The sequence below is a fragment of the Diadema setosum genome, chromosome 6 (assembly GCF_964275005.1).
Source record: "Diadema setosum chromosome 6, eeDiaSeto1, whole genome shotgun sequence".
Lineage (NCBI taxonomy): Eukaryota > Metazoa > Echinodermata > Echinoidea > Diadematoida > Diadematidae > Diadema > Diadema setosum.
This window is the reverse complement of record NC_092690.1, coordinates 7,421,191-7,445,585: the sequence shown is the minus strand read 5'-3', so window position 1 is coordinate 7,445,585 and position 24,395 is coordinate 7,421,191. Positions and strand designations below refer to the sequence as shown.

Here is a 24,395-nt window from a genome sequence, read left to right as displayed (position 1 = left end):
CCAACATCAACATGATCAAGGTACCAGGGTATTGAAAATCAAGGTAAATCAAGGTAAAATTAATGATCAAAAGACATTTAACGTTAGATCTATCGTCTATCAATGTCTATTGCTAAAAATTTCCCAGAATTGAGAAAGGACATTTAACGTTGGAATTCTACAATGCAATGCAATGGAATGCCTTTTTTGGCTGGGGGAATTACAAATGATCTCGATTCTCACGTCTCTAGTCGTTGTGTAAAATGGAGTTGGATCAGGATGCATGCACGACCAGTCAACGAATGGGAAGAAAAGATCCTCGTCGCCTCGCTGGTTTGTTTTCCTAGAACTCCAGACCGTCTAGTCGACCGGCGGAGACCCACATCATGACATGATCAGCTGTTTGGTTAAAGTTTACGCTCGGCGCTCGTACGGATGCGATGGGATGGGAACGAGAGGATTGGAATTAGGAACCTGTTTTGGTCCAAAGTTCACTGCTCAAGAGCATTGGTCGGTAACGAGAGCTAGAAAGAGAGATGTTCCTACGATGACAGAAAATAATGCTGGCAGAGGAAAGCCACTTTTCTTTTCTGGCGTCGGTCGGTAGTCACGGTCTTTATGAGACGATTATACCGGTTTGTCACAAAATATCAATAGCCTACGTACACAGCACACATCGTAGAGGAGTATTGGCGCAGGTTTCACATGAACAGTGCACTGCATGGACCGTGGCCGTGTGGCCGTAAACCCGTGCACGCATGGGCCTAGGGGCAATGATGCGTAAACTCACGAGTTCATGGCGCTCAGACGCGATTCTCGTGTACGGCGAGGTTCTTCCCATCAAAATCTCGTTTCGCTTGCACACACACACACCCACATTGCACAGAACTCTACCGACTTGTGCGTTCACATCTCCATGGTTGTGTGCGTAATCTTTGCCGCGAGCAAGCCGCTTGCAAGTTATGGGCGAGGCTCGCCCGAAGACCGATACGTATTGTGCATTGATGAACAGTCGGTTACTATTGCAGTAAATTTAGAAGCGCCTTGTTAGAAGGCAACACAAATTCCTTCGAGTGGATGGAGCCCAGTTGCTCCGATGGCGGATGATTCTGAAGACGAAAAGCCAGGAGTAAGTTCTCATTTTTATCCGTTTCATTCATTAAATACATGAAATAAGATTATTACTTAATCATTTTGTGGTGGAGACAGCTGTAAAAATCGAAGAAATAGCCGTACGGAGGTGTGGAAGCGTGAATATGAAGCGATGAGATATGAAGCGATGAGTCTACACGCCCGCACTGTACGGTCAGCGAGGCGAATGGAATGGGGACGGAGCCCCGGCTGCCATACAGGGGCACCGCACCGGGCATAGTTACGCTGCGTTTATATAGCGTTACTATTCTAAATTTCTATTCTATATTGTTGTATTTAATGGGGACCTATCTATTGATAATTTTCCCCACCATATGCGTGTTCTTTATATAAATCATGAGTTGTTAAGGAGCGTTACGTTGCTAAAGCCAGTATTTAAGGGCAAGTCCAAGATATCGCGCACCTTTCGTAGCCTATGCAACGGGACATTCAGAGAGATTTCAAACCTCTGAAAAGTAATGAAGGAGTACTTTTGAACTGTTTATCATCAGCAGGACTGGTACAAGTGTATCCCTGAGCTGAGAAGAATATTGTGTTTAAGTTTGATGTCATTTGACCTTGGGTTTATTAAGAAAAATATGGCAACTTTAAATACGTCGTATGGCCTAGAGAAAAACTGGATTTTTCAAAATAAAGTTTGAATTGAAAACACTCTGAAAGTACCTTACTGATCAAGTTCTATTTAGAAGTGAAGAAAGGTACAATACTGAAGTATCTTTCAGCAAAGTTTCACTGCAAAAGAATAAAGCATATTTTCATGAAGTTGATTTAGACCCCTACTCAAGGGCAAGTCCCTAAAATTATAGTGTCATATTCAGTTCCATAACCTTTCTCAGTTTTCGATTTGGCCTAGGATTTCGATTTTCGATTTAGATTAAACCTTCGGAATGACGAACCTCATTTCATTTCTGATCAACGAACGTGAACCTTTGGAATAACTAGTAAACCTTTCTCATTTTTTGGATTTACAAATCTTCGGAATGACGAATCTCATTTCATTTTCTGATCAACGAACTTTTAATAGGAAAACGAACAATAATTCATTATATTGAAATTATGAACTTTCGGAATAACAAATCTTTGGAAGAGCGAAGCTTAAGATTGAACAAAACTTCGGAATCCCGGGAATGGCAAAACTTTGGCGTAAGGAGCCTTTGGAGTAACGAACTTTACTATTAAACGTAAGAAACAAACCTTTGGGATAGCGATCTGTAGCCCTAACCGAATCCTAAGCCATCATTTTCTATACATCTAATACATGTGTGATAATACAAACAAGTTTATGCTCTCTTTTAAAGGTAATATTTAAACGAACTTAAAAAGGTATCATCCCATTTCACATAGCTTCCCACTGCTGAATATTCAACAAACAGAATATGATATATGCACGTGATACGCGTGGCTTCCTTGTTTTTGTTATATATTGTATTTGTTCGGTTATAATGAAATTTCGTTATAACGAAAGAAAACTGCCTGTCCCAAGCATTTCGTTATAACGGGAGTGCACTGTATTAGTGTCAGAAAATCTTGATCACTTGAAAGACTGCTCTACATTCAGTGCATGCAGTAAGAGCTGATCGACCTGTCAAGCTACAAAATTACCTGGGTTCACCTGGATGCGTTAAAGGGATATTAATGTCAGAGTAGAATTATGGCCATCCAGGGGTTTAAAGAGGCCATGCACAGAACAGACCTCAGAGTTACTCTTTTCATCAACTAGTAATCAGGTTTCAAAACTAAATGAAATCTGAAGTTACAGAGTTGTATTATCACATGTTTCTCCTTTAGTAATTATTGTGATGTCAATTGTACAAACTCTTAATAATGACATTATTGCAATATATTATTATGCAGAATGCATGGGAAAATGAATACAGATGATATAGTCGCTGGCTGTTACTCGAGTATTGATGCACATATATGCTAAGTATGACCCAGTTCTGATGGTATGGCATATTAAAGGACAAGTTCACCTTCATAAACATAAGGATTGAGAGAATGTAGCAATATTAGTAGAACACATCATTGAAAGTTTGAGGAAAATCGGACAATCCGTTCAAAAGTTATGAATTTTTGAAGCTTTTGTGCAGTAACCGCTGGATGAGAAGACTAAGTTTGTACTGCAGTGTGTGAATAACTTAGATGTCACATGCGTACAACAATATAAGGAAAATATAAAGAGAATTTCACAAAATTTCATCTTTTAAAAAAAGTACACATTCCCCCGACTTGTTACCGACAAATGTTATGGGTAATATTATTCCCCCTGCCTTTAGAAAGAGGCAAGTTAAGTGCTCATTTATTATGCGAAAAAAGTGAAAATATGTTGAATTTTCTTTACATTTTCTTAATACTGTTGTACGCATATGACTCACAAGCTGTAGTAGTCTCCTCATCCAGCGGTTCCAACACAAAAATCTTAAAAATTCATAACTTTTGCATCGATTGTCCAATTTTCCTCAAACTTTCACTGATGTGTTCTACTAATATTGTTGCATCCTCTCAATCCTTATGTTTATGAAGGTGAACTTGTCCTTTAAAGGGCATGTTCTGCTGAAAGAAGACAGCAATTACAAATATAACGAATTTTCTCCGGTCTGGGTATGCTGGCTGCTGTATCACTCCTGAAAACTACGGGATGTTGAATGTACCGGTATGTATATAGGCAATATAGCAAGTCCTCCTTGACGGATTGTTGTAAGTTTGTTTGTTTGTTTGTTTGTTTTTTTTCTCTCTCTCCATCCCTCTCTCGACAACTTGGACTACGGTCTTAGTACGAGAGTGAGAGAGAACAAACAAACAACAACCCACCAAGGGGAATTTGCCGCTCTCATCCCATCGTTTTAAGAGCTTTATCTGTCATCTTATCCAGACAATTCATCAGAGTGGCTGACTGTTGTGGTATTTTGCAGAAATGTTAAAAAGTACCCAAGTTTAGAGTATTCTCCAGAACTGAGTCAACTTGAAAAAATGCTTTGCTTATTTCACTTACTGTTTAAAAATATATTTTTGCAAATTATGGCTCCTATTGAAAGAAGTTGATTAATAATGTTACTGATAATGATGATGATGATGATGATGATGATGATTTGTAATGCATTTTCTTTGTTCTGCATCTTCAGACTAAACTTGTGAGTAACCAGCTATATGATGAATCGGTAGAGGTGCCAGACGCCGAAGAAGTTGCCTCAGTCTACACCCCGAGTCCCAGGCAGCCAGGTCTCCTACCAGGTAGGGTGCAAGCAGGGATAGTGGTGACACAGCCTCCCCAAGTTTCTGTAGCTTTTCACAGCCTCACTTACACAAACCTGTGAGAGTCAGTGCTGTAATGTGACAGTGACCTTGTTTAATTTTGACTGGAGATGTTAACATTGTTTATACATGGCAGGACATTAAACTTTCTCCAGGAAATACCATTTTAGAACTTCCACATCCTTCCTTTTTTTTCTTTTTTTTTTTTTTGGATAGTCCTTTAATCCAAAAGATTATTGAAGATATCAGCTTTTTTATTTTTTATTTTTTATGGGGGCGTATCAGGGCAATTACCCCTGTGGCTAAATACTGGTTAGTGATAAGGTTAGAGTAAAGATTAGGGTTAGGGTAAGGTTTAGGTAAAGGGGAAGGGTCTGGGGTAATTGTCGGGGGGGAGGGGGGAGGGAAGGTGTTGGACCACTCCAACAGCATTTCACCCTGCTCTCACAAGAGAAGGGACGAGGGGTCTTTTCCATGGCACTGCATAGTGTATAGCTCTCCTACACATAGGACCGATGGGTTTAAATCTCCTCCACAAGACTTGGCAGCGAGGATAAAGTGTGTTGCCGAAGGGCACTACTGTGGGACTGGGACTAGAACTACATTATACCTGCATAGAAGCCTATGGTGTTTGATGTCGGCATCAGTGGTGGATCCAGAGGTGGACAAACCAGGTGCACCCCCTCTTTATTTTCTGTAAAAAAATTAAAAATAAAATAGGAAGGGGGCGCATGCGCCCCCTTTAATTTTGTAAAGGTGCCTCCCCTTTTCGAAATTCCTGGATCTGCCCCTGGGCATGGTCCTTTAAACCACTCAGCCACGATAGCGACAGTTTTACTCTTCTTCTGAAGTCAACTTGAGTGCAGAGTTGAGATTCCCTTTGAGAGAATGGCGTCATGTTCACAGCCAGTGGTAGCAACCAGTGGCATGCCGTGACGGGGCCGAAGGAGCTATTTCACCTATGATGCATCACATAGTTGTTGTTCTGTTTGATTGGCTTTTTTCTGTTTTGCCTTTGCTTGCCTCAGGTCCAAATAGTCATCTGGGTGGTGCCCGTGGCAGCCCCTCTGCAATGGCAGACCAAAGTGATGAAGACTTTGAGACAGGACCCATGGAGACCAAGGTTTGTTTGTTTGTTTGTTTGTTTGTTTGTTTGTTTGTTTGTTTTCAGTTTCCCCTCTGACGTAGCGTTTGAAAGACAGAAATTTTAAGATCTAAGCAAATAAAGTGAAACAGAGAAATGCCTTGTGATCAAGATTGAAGACTGCGTGGAAAAGATTTTTTTTTTTTCTTAAAAGACAAAATAGTACAGTTAGCCCCATTGATATTGCCTTTTGACTTGTCTTTGTATACGATGTTCTTGTAAAGGCTTGTCTACCTAATGCTATGTGGTAGGCCTGCCTATATACGTACTGGGTTTTGTGTAAAGTGATATGGCTATGGTCTGAATGAGCCACCACTTCAGCGGAAGATTCCCTTAAACAGGAGATGGGTTTGTTGCTTAACCCTTCCCGATTAAATGGGGACCACTGTACTTTCTAGAAAATTGTGATTTACTAATAGCACGGTATACTGTTTTCTCTCTTTTTTTTTTTTAAATACATTTTGGTTGGGATGCCATGACAGCCCATCTCACAGAGTATGCCCCAGCAAGCTCTTCAACGGCCAGAAGGATCTGAGGACGATGATGATGATGACGATGACGATGATGACGACGACGAGACAGGATCGTCGGAAGAAGAGGAGGACGATGACGACAATGTTGGTACCAGGCTAGAAGGGTAAGCTCACCACAGGGGAGAAAAAATGACACTGTACTTGTAATCATGTACATGAAGGGTTATAAGAGTTCTGTTTCTTTTCTTTTTTTTCTTGGGGGGGGGGGGGACATTGTCATTTAAGACGGCTAATTGTATCCTTCACTGGTTGAACATTCCATGGCTTAGAACCCATGGTCACTAGGCACCAAAGACGCTTAACTGAAAAGACAGGAAAGTGCATGCTAATCCTGTACAAAACAAATGGACAGCGCGCGGTCCTCAAGCGTATTACACACATCACCTGAGACCACTCAAAGACGCTTGATAAACAACAACAACATCTTCAAAGACAGCACGTCTCAGGTGATGTGCGTCTTTGCCTGAGACGCACTGTCTTTGAAGTTGTTGTTGTTTATCAAGCATCTTTGATTGTTAGATCATGTTGTTGCCAAATTTTTACCTCCACGAAATAATCCTTATTACTTTAAAATCTCATTCTTCAAAATAATCCCCTTAATCGAAAAAAAGCTACGACTATAATTTTTAAATCTTTTTAAGATAATAAAAATACCACTACCTTTGGAAATGAATGATGTTTCTAGGTGTACTGAGTTTGTACTTAGCTCTCTTTTGTATCAACATGTAGGGTAGCCATTTTGTTTCCATTTTTATCACGCGCCTTCCTATCTATCCTAACTCTACTATCTTTGCTAGGCACCAACTGTTCCTTATTTTGCAGCTGCTTGATCATAAGCTGTGCAATAACCTATTTGGCCATGTTTGCTGTATTCCTTTGTACTATAGTGAACCCACACTCAAACCAAATTTAGTTGATTTTTAGAGGGATAAAGTTGTCGTTGTTATAGAGAGTGGTCATTGCCTGTTGCCGTTTTCTTTTTAAGTTTTTCTACTTCTAAAAGTGTCTTTACTTGCCAATTTTTTTTTAATATTATTTTCATAATGAGGCTACCATGAGCTTTAAATATAACTGTTAAAACAAAAAACAAAAAAGCTGAGGGAAGATGAATTCTAGAGTGGGAAAGTAAGAAATGACAACACACCATGCATTGCTCTTCCCGTGACAATTTCAAAATCTCTTTTCTCCCTTTCTTCCTTTAAACTTGTCATCCATTGTCACTGGAACATTGAAGATTGATATACACATTGTAAGTTTCATATGCAGGCGCGGTGGAGCACCCCAATTTGCATCTCATGATCGCCCCGTTCTATTTGAATTTCCAACGGGCATCCACGGCTGCCCGAAACTGTGTGCATGAAAAAGTCAAATCTTTACCTTCTCCTTGTGCCGCTATGCGTGCCGCTAGTAAACTCAAACTTCCCACACTATCTAAATTTTTAAAAACCTTCCTTTTGATGAAAAAATTATGAAATTTGCTGCGCTAGAACTTGAGATATTAAAGCGTTTTGAAAATCACCTCTCGCAAAACATGCTCTCTGTTTTTTTCCGACTGGACTATGGCCGGGCTCCAATGTGTCCGGAACTGGCAACATAAGTTTATCAGGCCTCAATCCATATATGGTGAAAGTTTTCGCTTGGTTCCACCTGTACTTTTTGAGAAATCAACTTGTTTCTACAGGGTTTGGAATAGAAAATTGTAGTCAGCGGAACAATTGAAAATGATGTCATTTCTTTTCCCGTAATATTGGGCATGCGTGGTACGTGAGATTCAGGATTTCGTGCTCATTGTTGGATTGCATGTGACTCAGTCAATTTTGCTGAGTGTCGCACGGCGGTGACTGCTGAGCTGCTGCCGCGCACGCTGCATGCAGCAAAGCGTTGTGTGTGCGACATGCACAGTGCGACATGCAACGCTACAGTCACGCGATTATATATACATGGGACCGACCTGTACGCTTTGCGTCTGTGTCATTTTTGACATCACCTTCTGTTTTTTTCCGACACAACCATGGCCGGGAATATTACGGTATGACATTTAAAATGCAAGCAGATAAATAAATTTTGGTGTACTTTGTTCGAATGGCGCTTTGGTTCCGCAATCACACTTCGTGAATTTTAGGATGATTTTCGAGGCATATTTTTGGTAATTTTGCTCGCCAGGTTTTCGCTAAAATTTCACATTTTATCATTGTCAAATCCTTTAATATGTTATATGTGCATATTCGGACATGTTTTCAAATTCAAACTAACTCAATTTTAATCCGAAAATAGGTTTCCTTAAATTGTTATTAGCTTGAGAAGTTGTTTACTTTTTCTCAACTACGCGAGTACATGTTGTTTACTTTATGCAAATGAGGCTCGGCTGCCGATGGATTTCTGCGAGATAATTGGGGTGTTCCACCGCGCGTGATATGATCACTGCTAAAGTAAAGAAGGAAGGTAGTTCTTTTGCATAAAAATAGCACAGTGTGAAAAAACAGAAAGAAAAAGAAATGACAACCAGAAGAAGGGCTAAGGACTTTGGATTGTGGGTGTTGATTAGTTTGCAGGCACAAACCCTTGTTGGTCGTATAGGAGTCTGCATGCGCCAAGACTAATACGCGCAAAACTGCACTGCAGCCTCTCTTGGGAGAAGCTACAACACAGGGCCTATGGGACAGTGCCGAAGTGGTGCATATAGTAGTCTTGGCGCAGACTCCTTTACGACCAACAAGGGTTTGTGCCTGCAAACTAGGTGTTGATAGAGGGATGCTTTAAAGGTTGAATGTCACTGAAATGCAGTGTGGGGGAATTCTATTGATGCACTCAAATAGATTATGCTTCTTCTATGACCATAATGGCTTATTGTTCAGAATTTTGCATTTCTAACTGATGGAATGTGAAAAATGTTGTCTGATTTTTTTGTTTTATGAGGGAATGATTTTGCCATCTGAGTACTCACACTCATTCATTCAATATCTCTAAGGCCAAAAAAAAAAAATTGTTGCATTGGCGTAACATGAGATTTTCAAATAGGGTCGGTCGGGCGGATTGTTGTTTTTTTTTTTTTTTTTTTTTGCTACCTGCATTTTACGTGTAAAACTCGTGCTCAGCTCAGTAAACAGTTACAACTGCTGCACCGAATGTGCTGTGTTCATCTATTCTACAAATCATTTATGAGGCCGATATTACTGGAATTATACCCCTTCACAGAATTTAAAGATGTTGAAATCCCTATCCTGAGTGTTTTCACTTCATATTTTACTATTTTGACTTAGATAAGATAGATGCAAATTGACCCATATGTACGATCTTTTCATCGCACACGGCGATCTCTATTACAGTCCCACATATACAGATTCGTGTAAGTTCTCCACACAAGAAACCTATGGCAAAACTGTGCACAATACATCACAGTCTGAATGCTACGTATACACTGAATAAATCTTGGTAGAGTACGTGTCCGTGTTGGAAACAGATGACGTACTGATCAAGGAAGGCTTATGCGAGGCGCTAGATCTCTCCCTCGTACATCCGATATCCCCAGAGCCGTTTCCACTTCCGGGTTTGTGCGATCGCGATCGCAATCAACAAGATATTTGATATCGATAGCAAAAAAAATAATAAAAAAACATGGGGTCGGCGGAATTTTTAGGGTCGGGCGGGTTACGCCAATGCAACAATTTTTTTTTTTTGGCCTAATCTCAGGAGATGTATTTCACATTGGGAAGCTGTACTTCATTTCTTGTTTTTCTCCAAGATAAATTCCCAGTTGAAATTAAAGACCCGTAGCATGGGGTTTCACGGGTGGCCCGATTCATTGGCTGCTCACCGGGGTACATATGAGAACCACAAACACCACAAGTCAGCAAATACGTGCATTTAACCCTAAACCTCGACATGTTTTGCGACTATTCCGCCGCGCGAAATTTTTTGACTGCGCCGTTCACTGACTTTTTACTTTCAAGTCTCGCAAATCTTTTGACACCATTTTCGCGAAAATCATGCATACCGTTACGATGCTGCACGACTTTTTATATTTTATACATGCCTGGCAGACCGAAAATGGCTCAAAAATGTGATTTTGTGTATAAAGTTTATGCAAATGGAGTTTAATGAAAATTACCATTTCTTTTTGTATAATGTGGTAGATTACGCCACAGGTAATGCATGTGCCAATTTTCGTGGCGATCACGCGATCGATGGCTGAGATCTGAAGGGGGGGTTGAATCAACCCCCCCTTGGCCACAGAACACCCCAAAAAGCCCGGCCTGGTTAGGGTTAAGCATTAATATCTAAATCAGTAATGGTTAGCTCCATTCGAGACTCTGTGTCCATGTGTGTACTTACACAGAGGTCAGTGAAAAAGCTGAACACAGTTCGTTGTACAAGAAATTTTCAAATATATCCCATTGACCAGGCCAGCTGTCCCACTCCATGAATCCCCTTGCTACAGGGTCTTTAAAGGGGAAATGTACCTTAAATATATCACACAGTTAGTCTGATAAAAAAGAATAAAATCCGACAAGCTCAATGGTTAAAATTTGACTGAAATAAATTTAAAAAAAGGAAGTTATGACGTTTTGAAATATTGCTTATTTCTGCAAAACTGTTCTTGTACAGCGGATATGAATATATACATGCAAACAGAGTGAGCTGACCAAGTCATACAATGTAACCTCACAATTTTCCATTGATCGTGTAAAAAAAAAAAAAAAAAATGATGAAAATTCAGTGTTTCTGTCATTGAAGTCTGAAACATAATGTTATTCCTCGTTGAATAACTTTAGAATAGTGATCAGGTTTTTAATAGATAAATACGAGGATTTGAACCTCCAGCATAATTGCGTTTGAATCTAAAACTGGAAATTTAACAATTTTAAATGTACAAACTATATGGCAAGTTGTGAGGGAATGACATACTCACTTTGTCATTTGCATTACATATTGACCGTTTAAGAACTGTTTCCCGAAAAATAGCGAAACTTCGATATGTCATTTTAACTTCCTTATTTTACATCCGATTTTGATCAAAATTATACAGTTGAACTCGTAATATTTTACTCTTTGTTATCAGACTAACTTATATGAGGACTGGATTTGCCCTTTATCTTGTAGAGGTCTAATAGGTTTCAAACTTTCAGCTCTTGAAGACTGGGTCACTGGTGCGCGTGCGCAAGAAAGAAGAAAGTTTGTGCCGTGTGACAGCTATTAACTGATTGTTATTTACACAATGCACACATGCACATCCAAATGTGAACATGTACACTTGTATGCCTCTGAGCCACCACCACAAAAAGGCAATGGACTGGTCACACGACCAACTTTGTAAAATTTCACTTGTGAGTGTTCGGACTGCACAAACTTTGAGAAAACTTGCAGAGGTTTTGGGAAATTTCCTTAGTTTGAATGGGAAGTTTTGAAAGAAGTTTTGGAGAGTTCACACTGGCGAAATTTTGAGAACTAAAGACATTGAGAACTTAAACTTCATGAAATTTTGTCAGTGTAACCATGGCTGTTGTTTCTTGGTTCAGATTTGACGAGCACTTGTTTGTTTTGCAGGAAATGCAGTGTGTTGTGTGCAGTTTCGGGACCCTTGCCAGGTGTGGCTCACAAGAAGTTGATTGTGTGATTGTGTTTTAAAGTCCTTCACTATCGCTGATTGATGTTACAATGGTCTACGCTTGTAAAAGTGATACACTGTAATACCGTACTAACAATGCAGGGCATACGATCCAGCGGAGTATGAGAATCTTGCCGTATCGTCAGAGATCAAGGAACTGTTTCAGTATATCACACGGTACACACCGCAGTCCATCGAGCTTGACCACAAACTTAAGCCCTTCATTCCCGACTACATTCCGGCGGTGGGCGACATCGACGCCTTCATCAAGGTAAAGTGGTTTAATGGCTGTGGGTTTAGTGCCATCCAATATTAACGTAATCTTAATTTCACTAGAACGTACTCATAGCATGTGCACTCTTGGGTCCCAGTGATTTCAGCTAAGATGGCATGTCTCAATGTTTACATTTTGAATATCTAGCTTAATAGGGATGGTATCGTTTTGGCTGAGATGGGGCTTCAGGTTTACAACTTTTTTGTGAGATACTCAGAAACCACTTATGAAATTTTAAAGAGCATACAATTCTACAAGGAATTCATAGTTTATTTGATGAAAATTGGTTTTGAAATGGTTGAGATCTAAAAACAGTGGTCCTAATAAGAGGTGGGACCCACCTCTTATAAGGACCACTTGGCTTTTACTTTGTTTTTGGATATCTCAACCATTTCAAAACAGATGTTCATCAAATAAACATGGAATTCCTCGTAGAATTGTATGCTCTTCAATATTTCATATGGGGTTTCTAATTTTCTCGCAAAAAGCAAAAATCTGAAACCCTCATCTCAACCAAAACTATACCAGATCTCTTTATAGAAACAATTTCACATATAATACCTCAGTATTGGTGTGTCATAGTGATTTCAGCTACATTGGCAATATTGAAAATGCCAACAACCTTTTTTGTTCTTGAATATGGTTTGTAGAACTAAGATATCCTCTTCTAATTTCAGTTGATCATTACACACCAAGTCTTGGTTACACATCAAGATTGCCACTATGATGGAAACACTACATGCATACACTTTATTTATAGCATGATACACATGCAATGTCCATAATCTTTGGATGTTGTCTGCATTATTAAAGTTATCTTTCATCATGGTCTTTGCTTGAATAACATGTATGATAAAAGCCACGCTTCAAACATTCTCCACAACAGGTGTAGGACATGCTTACATTTGTATATATTCATACTATTTATTCATTTGTGTTAGAAAAAAAAAAAAAAAAAACAGAGATGGAGGGTTGGGGGAGGGTTCCTCAGGGGAAAAAAAAAAAAAAATATATATATATATATGTATATATATTATATATATAGGTAATATTTTTTTTTTTAAAGCAAAACTTGCCAGTGTCATCTCTATTCCATGACCTGATGATGCATTTCTGTCAGCAAAAAAAAAAAAAAAAAAAACCTGCAAGGAAGCTGTATTACATCTTTTGGTCTGTTTATCTTACCCGTTGTAGATTCCACGTCCGGACGGCGCAGACGACTCCCTCGGTCTCAACGTGCTGGACGAGCCCTGCGCCAAGCAGTCTGACCCGACAGTGCTCGACCTCCAGCTGAGGGCCATCTCGAAGCAGACGACCACAAAGGCCATGCAGGTTAGTGTGTGGATAAATGTCGCCCTCTCTTGTTATATTTTAGTTACCTGCTCTATTTGATTCAGTTGTAATGACCATAAAGGCTGTGCAGGGCGGTGTGTCCAACAGACCTCCCAACCATTCTGACTTTGGAGGAAAGAATCTGAATTTTGTCCGTTCTCAGCTCTTGTTTCAATTAGAGTTTCCTGTTCTTCTTGATAATTTTACTACATGCTACTATGGGAACGGCTTTTTCGTTCCTACTTTTGAGCCAGATCTTCTCTATTTTTCGGTCAGAAATGTTGGGAGGTCTATGCGTGGATTAATTTTTGCCCTCTCTGCTTAACTAGTTTACGTAATATCTATCTGTTGTGATGGGGGTACTGTGGTATACTGTAAAAGTGGATATTTTGGCATGAGTCATTTTTCACGCTCAGCCAGGTAGGATGAGTTTCGCATGTTTTCAATTCGGGGGAATCAAGACATCAACTACTGGTACGTGTGGCGAGCAAAAAATATATACATGCTTGCCTTGTAATTTCAAGCTAGTTTCTGGTTGCGCAAAATGAGTGAAAATGTCAGCACCGCAAAAGTCTCCACTTTTACAGTAGTGGATAAGATTCTGGACCCATAAACGGAGGTCCCAAGTTGAGTTCTGCCAAGTCCTGCTGAGTGCTTAGATGTTTTTACCCAAGCTGCCCCTCTCGACCCAGGTGTATAAATGGGTACCTGGCAATGCTAGGGTATTGATAATGGCAGGGCCCTCTGGTAGAGCATTGTTAACCAGTTGCGTATTAAGTCTGTGGGCATTTCAGAAGTCAGTACGGAACGGGTTAATCCTGAAGAGGCTGCCCAGTGATGACCTTGTTATTATCATCACTATTTTATTTGCCAATGTACTGTAAAGTGCACATTCATATTTCGCTGCACTCTAAATTTGGCCAATTATCCCCCCCCCCCCCTCCTAAAAAAAAACAGTATAACCTCGGTGTTCAACTCCAGTTCTACATATATGTATGTTACGCTGTCATTTTCTATCTGTGCATTGTCTCAGAAGTTGATATGAAAAAATAGTGACTCAGAAGTTGATATAAAAAAAAAATAATGTAGATTAAAAATAATGTTAAATAATAATTCCTTTTCCTAGATTTGACTTCTTAGTCCACACAAAAATACCTCAAAAACAACCGGGTTGCAAAGGTTGCCATTCTTGCAATAGATATGCTGGTGTTGGTGGCTTTGTATGGACAACTGTACAACCAAAGCCCATAGAGGGCGCCAACCATTACTGAACTCATAAAAAATTTATGATCCATTGAGCTGCAGCGCATGTTTTGAAGTGGTTTGAGCCATTTGATCTGGTGTGATCTTCTTCTTCATTGGCATTGTCCAACACCCCTATGCAGGGGCCAACAGGAAAGGGGGTGTGCTGATGTTGGTACGTGGAGAGAGAAGCTTTGAAACTAGTTGCTTGCCTCTTGGATGTACAGTACTGTAAAGGAGGGTTGCTGTTTTGAAAGAATCCTTGTTTGTGATGCCAATGATTGTTGGTAGTAGTGCATTCCAATCTGTGATAGTTCTTGGAATGAATGAGTACTTTGATTTGATTTGATTTGATTTGATTTGATTTGATTTGATTTGATTTGATTTGATATATTCTCTGCATGGCATCATATACAATTCTTTTTTTGTTTTAGCAATGTAATCAAACATAATATAAAAAAAAAAATGTACTCACTATCGCCAGTTTCTACAATCTCAACAATTTTCAATACACATACAGGCTTGTACTTCTGTGACGTAATTACAGTACATGTGTTATGAATCCATACAGAACGGTGACTAAATAACAAGCTATAAGCTTGACCCTTTGGCAACCGATGATACAATACACTAGTGCAATGAGGGATGTTATGATCAAGCAGCATGGTGTACTATTTCTTATTTACCCAAAACTACATTCCCTATCCAAATAGGGTTTTCTCTTTAATGATTTTTAATCATCTGGAGAAGAAAAATAAGATTTTTTTTTTAATACATCACGTGATGTTATTGCTAAATGCATTTAAACCTTGTATCAGAAAACAGCCTTGCCTGCTTATATTCATTGACATTTGACACCTGTGTTTGCTGAGTTACAATTTGTATTTCAAGTAGTACAAGGCAAGAGGAATAACAAAATGACTCAAAATCTGTTTCCTTAAACACGATATAATCTCGTGATCATATATTTCAATCTTCAAGTGCAATTCCACTTCAGTTGTGATCAAGTTGGCATTTATAGTAAATATCAAGGTAACTAGGTTAGAATCAGATGCACAGGAGGCAGAGCTGCAAACTGTTACTTGTTTTTTGGCCAAAACTACTGCAGGTTTCATGGAAAATATGTTTTTCCAAATCTGTAGTACTGCACACATTGCACTATAGGTTAAGATACTGTATACGCCGAATATTTTGTGGGGTTTTTAGTATTGTGAAATTCGCAAGTCGGGTGCTATTCACAAATTGAAAAACACACGTATATATATTGATTCTGATCTCGATATGAATTAGACGTGCACGCATACATTTTTTCCATTCAGTACCATGCTCCACGATTGCAAATCTAACCAATGGCAAGGTCATCAGGAAGTCGTGATATGCGAAAAATTAGGCTTTGCTACATATATGGCACATACAGGTCTGCTTTTCTACCAAAAATATGTGTATTCAGCCCTCAGAGCACTACAGTACAATGCTATACAAGGTTAGCATCCCTGATGTAGTAATCTAGTATTGTAGGACCGTCATGATAGCGAGGAGGGCATTTTGGGATATCAAATTTTAATGTTCTCCCAACACAACGATAACTACCCAATTTAAGCAGTCGGAGAGCGCAGACCTCCGCCAAGCAGATCATTTCCACACATGATGCATGCAGAAAATTGCTCAATTTCCCAATATGATAAATGCCTTATGCTTACAGCATCAGCGTCCAGCTGCGTGAGGCGTCGCCCGAGCAGAGCGTGCACTTTAAGTACACTGTACATGTATGCAAACCTCAAATGCGCGCAGCTTGAACTCCCAAGTTCATTGACCCTATCTGCCAAAAGATAAAAAATCCTTCAAAAATTCATACAAATTCATGGATCACTGCCACAATTTATTCATCTGTTCTTTTTGTCAATATCAGCTTTTCCTGCAAGATTCAATTAAATCTGTTCACAACTTTTTGCAATGACATTTTAGCACTTTAAACCACTTTCGTCGTAAGTTCTTCACTAGTAAAGTGCATATCCGATTACTATCGTGAGGAAACTGTGTCACATTACACAGTCTCAGTTTCAAGATTTTCAATCAAGTTATTGTTTTTTTATGGCGACACATAACTGTCTGGAATTTCTAGGCTAGCTTCCTTGTCAGTTCCCCATGTTTTCCTTGAGAATACATGTATACACTCAGTATGACGAGGCTGTATGCTGTACGAATTACATGGTACTGTCTTCTCGTTCGTTGACCTCAACTCCCCACACACCCCGTATGGCTTCGCTAGTTTCACAACTCGCAGTATAACTTTCGGGCTGTCGAATCCTAAGGGGATTTTTGCCTGCTGAAATTAACATCATCTTTCATTAAGTCGTTGAAGACGGACTGATTTTGCTTCGACACACTTATCCCATAGACCCCAGCCCGAGTATACTCGGGACTTGGCTTAATTTGGCATCTCCTAATTTCACCGCATATCCTTTATGCCAGAAAGATTAGTGGCGCTATTTAATTTCATTCAATCCACATGAAATGAGAACAGACAAATTCATATGTGACCCTGCAGCACAAAACGAACACAAAGTCGCCAGACAGGAAATTTTAGTTAAGAGTACGTTCTGAAAAAACAGACTTTAAGCTTAAAAATGATGTGTTAATAAGAAAAATGGTGCATTCATATTATTTCATGCAGAAATTTCAAGAGTTTCATCCATTCTTACAGCAGAGTAATAATGGTAACAACAGTATATGATAGAGATGTGTATGAAAATTTGACAAGTTTATGATCTACTACCATTTATCGGCATGTAAACCTCTACTAAATCCCCTCCTTTCAAATGAAAAAAACAAAACAAACACAACAACAACGCGTGAAAATAGAGCATGTTGTGTCCGCCTCATATTGTGATGTATATATACTAATTTAGCGCAGGAAAATTGAGAATGCAGTAGTTACTATGTCCCCCAAAGAAGGTTATTTTTCGCGGCATTGCTTTGTCTGTGTGCAAAATTACTCAAAAAGTTGTGAACGGATTTGAATGAAATTTACAGAAGTTGATAATGGCACAATGAACAGATGATTAAAGTTTGGTAGTGATCTGGATCACCTTCTAACTTACAGATTTTTTGCTCCTTTTGGTTTTTGTTTTTGTTTTGTTTTTTTGAAGGACTCATTATCATGGAGGCACAGCAGGAAATTAAGTAGAGACACTAGAAAATATTCTGAGGTCATTTTTGGCATGTGTGTGTATATGAGTGGAAATAAGCTCATTGAGTGCTTGTCTAGTTAGGTTTAGTTTTGATTTCTCTCTTTCTGGAAACCAGTGGGAGAGGATCAAATGAAGTGGTGGTATAATCACCTGATCTATTTTGTTCTATTGTGGTGAGAGGCGATGTCACTGCTAACGATATGATGTGAAACCATTTAAAACTAAAAGGAGACTGAAACCCAGCAGCAATACATGTGTTTAGTAGAAGACATCAGTGAAGTTTTAGGAAGATCAGACAATCTGTTCTAATGTCGTGAATTTTTAACGTTTTGGTGCCGCCATCACTGGATGAGAACACTACAAGACATCACTTACAATTTGTATTTAGAACGATTATAAAAGAGAAAATATGAAGGATATTGACAATTTTTAACTTTTGTAGCTTAATAAAAGGGCACTTGACTTGCCTCTTTCAAAAAAGCAGGCGGGAATGATATTACCCTTTAAGTATGTCAGTATTAAGAAAACATGTCAAGGGAAAGTGTACTTTTCACAGGAAATTAAATTTTGTTGAATGTTTCTTCATGTATTTTCTTTATACCGTTTTCCATTATACACCTGTATGTACTTGAAAGCAAGAGCTGTAGTAGTCTTCTCATTCACTGAAGGCAGCACTAAAACTGTAAAATCTCTTAGCTTTAAAACTTATTAAGATATATATCCATTTTTTTAAACCTTCACTGAAGTGTTCTACTAATATTAAGCACTGCGTTGACTCAATTTACAGATATAATCTGGGAGAACTTGTCCTATCAGTTCTGTAACCGCATACCTGACATGGAGATGCCAAGTTTCCATCTCTGTGTATTTGAGCTTTTTTTTTAAATCTCTTTTTTCACTGTTGCCATCTTTGACTGTGGGATCGAGTATCACTTTGATGTAGGGAGGGTGGGGGAAAGTGTCTATAGGAAGGACATGTGGTCAGAAAAGACTTGGCCTACACACATATAAAACGTACTGTGTCAGAGAGTTGCTAGGGAGATCTGAAGTTTTGCAGGCGTGGCAGTGTCATGCTTTACAGAGGTGTTTGATGTTCTGACACCGTTTCTCTTTTCCCCTCACGCCCTTCTTTTGTTTATAATCATTCCATGTCCCTTTGATAAAAGTCTTGCCCATTAAAGCCAAGTAGTTTCATAGTTGCGAATGTGGTGTTGAATGGCAACCTGGTCGGTCACGCCTCGAAGTTTCCATGGGACAATGCAAGCAAGTGTGTTTGCCTGCCCTGAGTTTTGTTGGTTGCAGTTGGTCGCCGTCCAGAAGTGTCAAGATGCGAAAGTGAATGATCATGAATGATAAATTGACGTGCTTTGAAACCATGTTGCCTGTTTACAGGTCTGTTGTTTTAGATTAAAGTGTGATTTCAGTTGAGATAGAACAAAAAGTGATATAGGAATATCCTTCAGCATCAAATCCTTGTACGTAGTCTTGTAACAATCTTGCAATCTGCATTGGATTTTTTTTTTTTTTTTTTTTTTTTTTTTGAGGGAAGAGGTTGCAGTTGATGAACTGTCAATTAAAAACAGTGTTTCATTTTAGAATTTGGTTCATTATGTGTCATTCAATCTGTATTGGTATGATGGCTGCATAATTTTATATTTTGATTTGAATAGGAATTGTGTGATGATTTTCTATGTTATTACTCAATGGAAATGTACAAAATTCTACAATTTATCCATGTGGCGACAAAAGAATTTTCAATAAACCTTTACTACTATGTAACTACTACTAATGAAGCTGACTACTTTTTAGTCAGGTTGGTGTGAGCAAATCAGTAGGAAAATCTTGGGTTGATAACCTGATTACATCATCACCTTCTCCATGTATTTGGTAGAAAACAAACAAATGCAAGAAACTTTAACATTCCACAACTTTGTTAGTTTACGTGTGAGTTTGCTGATCAAATCGTTTATCCTTCTGTTTGTGTGATTTTACTCTGTATTCTTATCACTTTATCTAGGTCAGCATGAACGCAGTTAAAGTACGATAGTTACACTCTAGAGTGGGTGTGATAGCCACTTATGTTGGTATCGGATGCATCTTCTTTGCAGCACATGTCGTAACATGAACTTTCGTCGTGGGTCGGAACTTTTGAATGTGCAGCCTAGAGGTCAATACACGTAGAGATCGTAGTGCAAGAAAATGTCGGGGATAGATTGCACAGGGCAATACATAAAACTTGTCAGAAATCTGTACTTGTGCGGTGTGTAGACCATTTCCATTCTTTGATTTTTTTTTTTTGGGGGGGGGGGAAAGATGCAGACAAGCAGATTTTCAAAGAAAAGGATAGATGTAGCATTCGATTGACAGAAGGAACTTGGATGTTGATTGATTGATTGATTGATTACTTTTTTTTTGTTATTGTTTTGCCGAATTAATGTTTCTGAAATGCCAGACTTCTTGTTAATTTGATTTAATTTTTCTTAATCTTTCAAAAGCTCTGCCTTCATGGATATATATTTTTACTGTTCTCATTGATGCGATGAAACCTGTTTGGTAATATTGGTAATCTCTTAACCTCTTAACGGACAAGTTCATCTTCATAAACATAAGGATTGAGAGAATGCAGCAATATTAATAGAACACATCAGTGAAAGTTTGAGGAAAATTGGACAATCGATGCAAAAGTTATGAATTTTTAGAATTTTTGTGTTGGAAGCGCTGGATGAGGAGACTACCAAGGCTCGTGATGTCATATGAGTACAACAGTATAAAGAAAATGTAAAGAAAATGTAACATGAGTATGTTTTCACTTTTTACGCATAATAAAAGAGCACTTGACTTGCCTCTTTCTAAAGGCAATGGGAATAATATTACCCATAACATATGTCAGTAACTAGTCAAGGGAATGTGTACTTTTTTCAAAAGATGAAATTTTGTGAAATTCTCTTTTATTTTCCTTATATTGTTGTACGCATGCGACATCATACACTGCAGTAGTCTTCTCATCCAGCGGTGACTGCACAAAAACTTCAAAAATTCATAACTTTTGAATGGATTGTCCGATTTTCCTTAACCCTAACTAGGCCGGGCTATTTAGGTAGATCATAGAGCCGGGGGGGGGGCCTCCCAGGCCCCCCCTCCAGATCTCGGCCGTCGACCGCGCGATCGTGACGAAAATTGGCACACACATTGCCCATGATGTAATCTAAAGTACTACGAAGATAGATTTTTCAAAAATTGTCATTTATGCTAAATTATGCTAATTTATGCATAATGATGCATGAAATCAGACAATTTGGTATAAATCACTAAATAAAGCCCGAAATGGGCACATTTTTTTGTGTAAATATTCTTTTTAGTGTCCTAAGCAAATATAAGAGAAAAAAATTGAGCCATCCAAAAAAATTTCTTAAGCATTTTATTGTTTTTTGAATTTCTTATGTATTTCCTTGTTTTTTCGACTTTATGATTTTCATTGTTTTTTCGATGAAACTTGTCCGCGACATTGTTCTGAACGAGAAAATATGTTATTAGTTGATTTTAATCAATAAAACCCCAAAATAATCATGCTTTTATGAAATTTGACTGTAAGCACAGTTTCCATTGAAATTGTACACGAATTCACGTTTTTGAGCAATTTTTGGTCTGACATGCATGTACATATTTATGCGAAACTTCGGAACCGCGCGCCCGGGCATCGCAAATTTGGTGTCAAAAGATGCGGGAGACTCGACAGAAAAAAGTCATGAAACGTCGCGGCGATAGCTTTTCACGTTAGCGATACATCGCGCGGAACGTCGAGGGGGGGGGGGGGCCTCGGAGGCCCCCCCCCCCGGCCTAGTTAGGGTTAAACTTTCAATGATGTGTTCTACTAATATTGCTACATTCTCTCAATCCTTATGTTAATGAAGGTGAACTTTTCCTTTAAGAGATTTAGACAGGTACATGTTTGTATGACTTCTTTTTTTTTTTTTTTGCATATTATTTTGCACTCATTTTGAGCAGGTCAGAAGCATCGAGAATGCCAGCAAGAATCCCAAACTGATCAACAATTGGATCGAGAGCATCAGGGACCTGCACCGTTCAAAACCACCACCAACTGTACACTACACCAAGTAAGTAATCTCTTCTAGTGTACAGGTTGCAGATGAAGAAATATTGATATTGCTACACCTCTGTCAAGGATACACTACACCAAAGGAATATGTGCATTATGTAGATGGATGCAGTGGGATTTTCTCTTCATTGGAACACTAAGATACACAACACCAAATGAATATGTGCATTAGATACAATAAAATATTCTTGTCATTGGTACACTAAGGACACACTGCACCAGTTTGGTGTATTCCAAGTTTATGTGCAGAGGGTTAGACAAAATAACCTGTGACAAAGCAATGGTAAAATTACACACTACACCTACAGTGTATGCCTATTTACGTGTAAGTTCAGGTGATGAAGAAAGGAAAACGGTACTAGTGTACAGGGTCATGATTTTGCAGTTAGTAGACCAATATTGTCTTGAATTATCTTTTGCCCGTGCAGTGATTTCTCGTTAAAGACAGTCAAAAATATTATGTAGACTTTTGAAGTTCTGTTGTATGTTTTAATTCTTAAAACCAGGGGGGTGTTTCATAAAGCTGTTCATAAAGTTAACGAATGACTTACAAGCGACTGGTGATCAGTTCTTGTGCTGAATTATGGAAATTCTGATAAGTATAGCACATCAGAACTGATCACCAGTCGCTTGTAAGTTGTTCGTAACTTTACGAACAGCTTTATGAAACAGGGCCCTGGTGTGATAATATTTCAATTAAAAATGAAAGGTTTCACTGGTCCCAAGGAGTTTGTTATACTAGACATCCACCTTGTGACCTTGAGAATTTTTGACCTGTGACCTGTGACCCCTCCTTCCTCCCTCCACCCAAGGACCATGCCTGAGATTGACGACCTGATGCAGGAGTGGCCGCCGGAGTTTGAGGAGCTCTTGAAGACGGTGGGCCTCCCGACCGCGGACATCGACTGCGACCTCGGGCAGTACGTGGAGATCCTCTGCGCCGTGCTCGACATTCCCATCTACCAGAGCAAGATCCAGGCACTGCACGTCCTCTTCACGCTCTACTCGGAGTTCAAGAATTCGCAGGTGAGGATTGCATTCCAGCGTCAATAAATCGTCGGGTCCAGAGAACCGAATTGCTGTGGTTTAAAATCTGCTGTTTTATCTTTGTAGCATAGGTTCTGTTTCTGATAGTGTCATGTTAGGTAAAGTCTACAATTTTCTTTTGTTTCAGCCATGTATTTCTCACATCCCATTGTTTGTTTAAGTTGCAGAATTTTCACAAGCTTTGTAATTGCCAAAGTCATAACTGATCCTCAAATTGGCAACTTATTTTTAGAAGATGAATGTTCCCATTTCTTGTGCACATTGAACAAATCTACTGGATGTCATCAGTTCAAAGATGTGCAATAGATTTAGAGTTGCCAATTTGGCGATGCCAAGATCATACTTTCTATCACATTTGTTTGTATTTTTTCTGGGAATTGATTGATAGGTTAATCTGGTTTATTCTCACAAAAGAACAACGATACACAGTGTATGAAGACAAGAGCCACCATATAGCGTAAATGTGGCATATCCAAAAGCTGTTGACTGCAGAAAGTGAAGTCAACTTTTGGTATTATATTTTACCTTGTCAGTAACACTTAACACTGTGTGGATACTTCATCTTAAGAGGTGTAATATGACACTTGACATCCCCTCGAGAGTTATGTTTTCCCCAGGAGATCCAAAAATGTTGTCAGGCTGGTGAAATATAATTCCTGGAGGATTGTCAAGTGTTACATTACAGTGATAGACAAGGCGATCATAACAATCTATCTCTATCCTGGCTGCTTTAGTCACTCCTATGATTGCATTATGACCAATCACCAACCAATATTTATAGAGACCATGTAATATAAAGTGTTGACAGCTCTCAATGTCCACTTGTGATTTCTTTCTATCTTTCTTTCCTCCTGTTTTTATTCATTTAATTCTTTATGTTTTCATCTGTTTGTTTCTGTACGTTTATTCTTTTCTCTTATCATTCATTCACTCATTTATCTTTTCATTGTTCATTATTTTATGTTTTACATGTTTATTACATTCATTTATTGTTGCACCTTTTTCATTCGTTCATAAATTAGTTCATTCATTCATTTATTCATTCATCCATTTATTCATTCATTCATTCATCCATCCATCCATCCATTCATTCATTCATTCATTCATTCATTCATTCATTCATCCATTCATTCATTCATTCATTCATTCATTCATTCATCCATCCATTCATTCATTCATTCATTTATTCATTCATTCATTCATCCATTCATTCATTCATTCATTCATTCATTCATTCATCCATCCATCCATCCATTCATCCATCCATCCATCCATCCATCCATCCATTCATTCATTCATTAATTCATTCATTCATTCATTCATTCATATATTTACGTAATATATATATATATATATATATATATATATATATATATATATATATATATATATATATATATATATATTGTCTCCGTGCAGCATTTCAAGAGCCTAGCAGAGGAGAACAAGTTGGACAACGCATTGAAACGAGGAGCCGAAGGAGGGGATGACGATGAACCCGATAGATTAGTTCTATGAGGACAGGGC

General features: G+C 38.7%; 1 protein-coding gene across 1 annotated transcript; it reads left to right on the top strand.

Annotated features, from left to right (window-relative positions):
• The first annotated feature begins 1,057 nt into the window (after positions 1 to 1,057).
• Positions 1,058 to 24,395, top strand: LOC140229415 (intraflagellar transport protein 46 homolog). The gene is made up of 9 exons (XM_072309666.1): positions 1,058 to 1,108; positions 4,254 to 4,362; positions 5,412 to 5,506; positions 6,010 to 6,164; positions 11,768 to 11,936; positions 13,134 to 13,271; positions 21,710 to 21,819; positions 22,634 to 22,847; positions 24,288 to 24,395. The coding sequence occupies exons 1-9, from the start codon at positions 1,076 to 1,078 to the stop codon at positions 24,384 to 24,386; spliced, it is 1,122 nt and encodes a 373-aa protein (XP_072165767.1). The 5' UTR covers positions 1,058 to 1,075; the 3' UTR covers positions 24,387 to 24,395.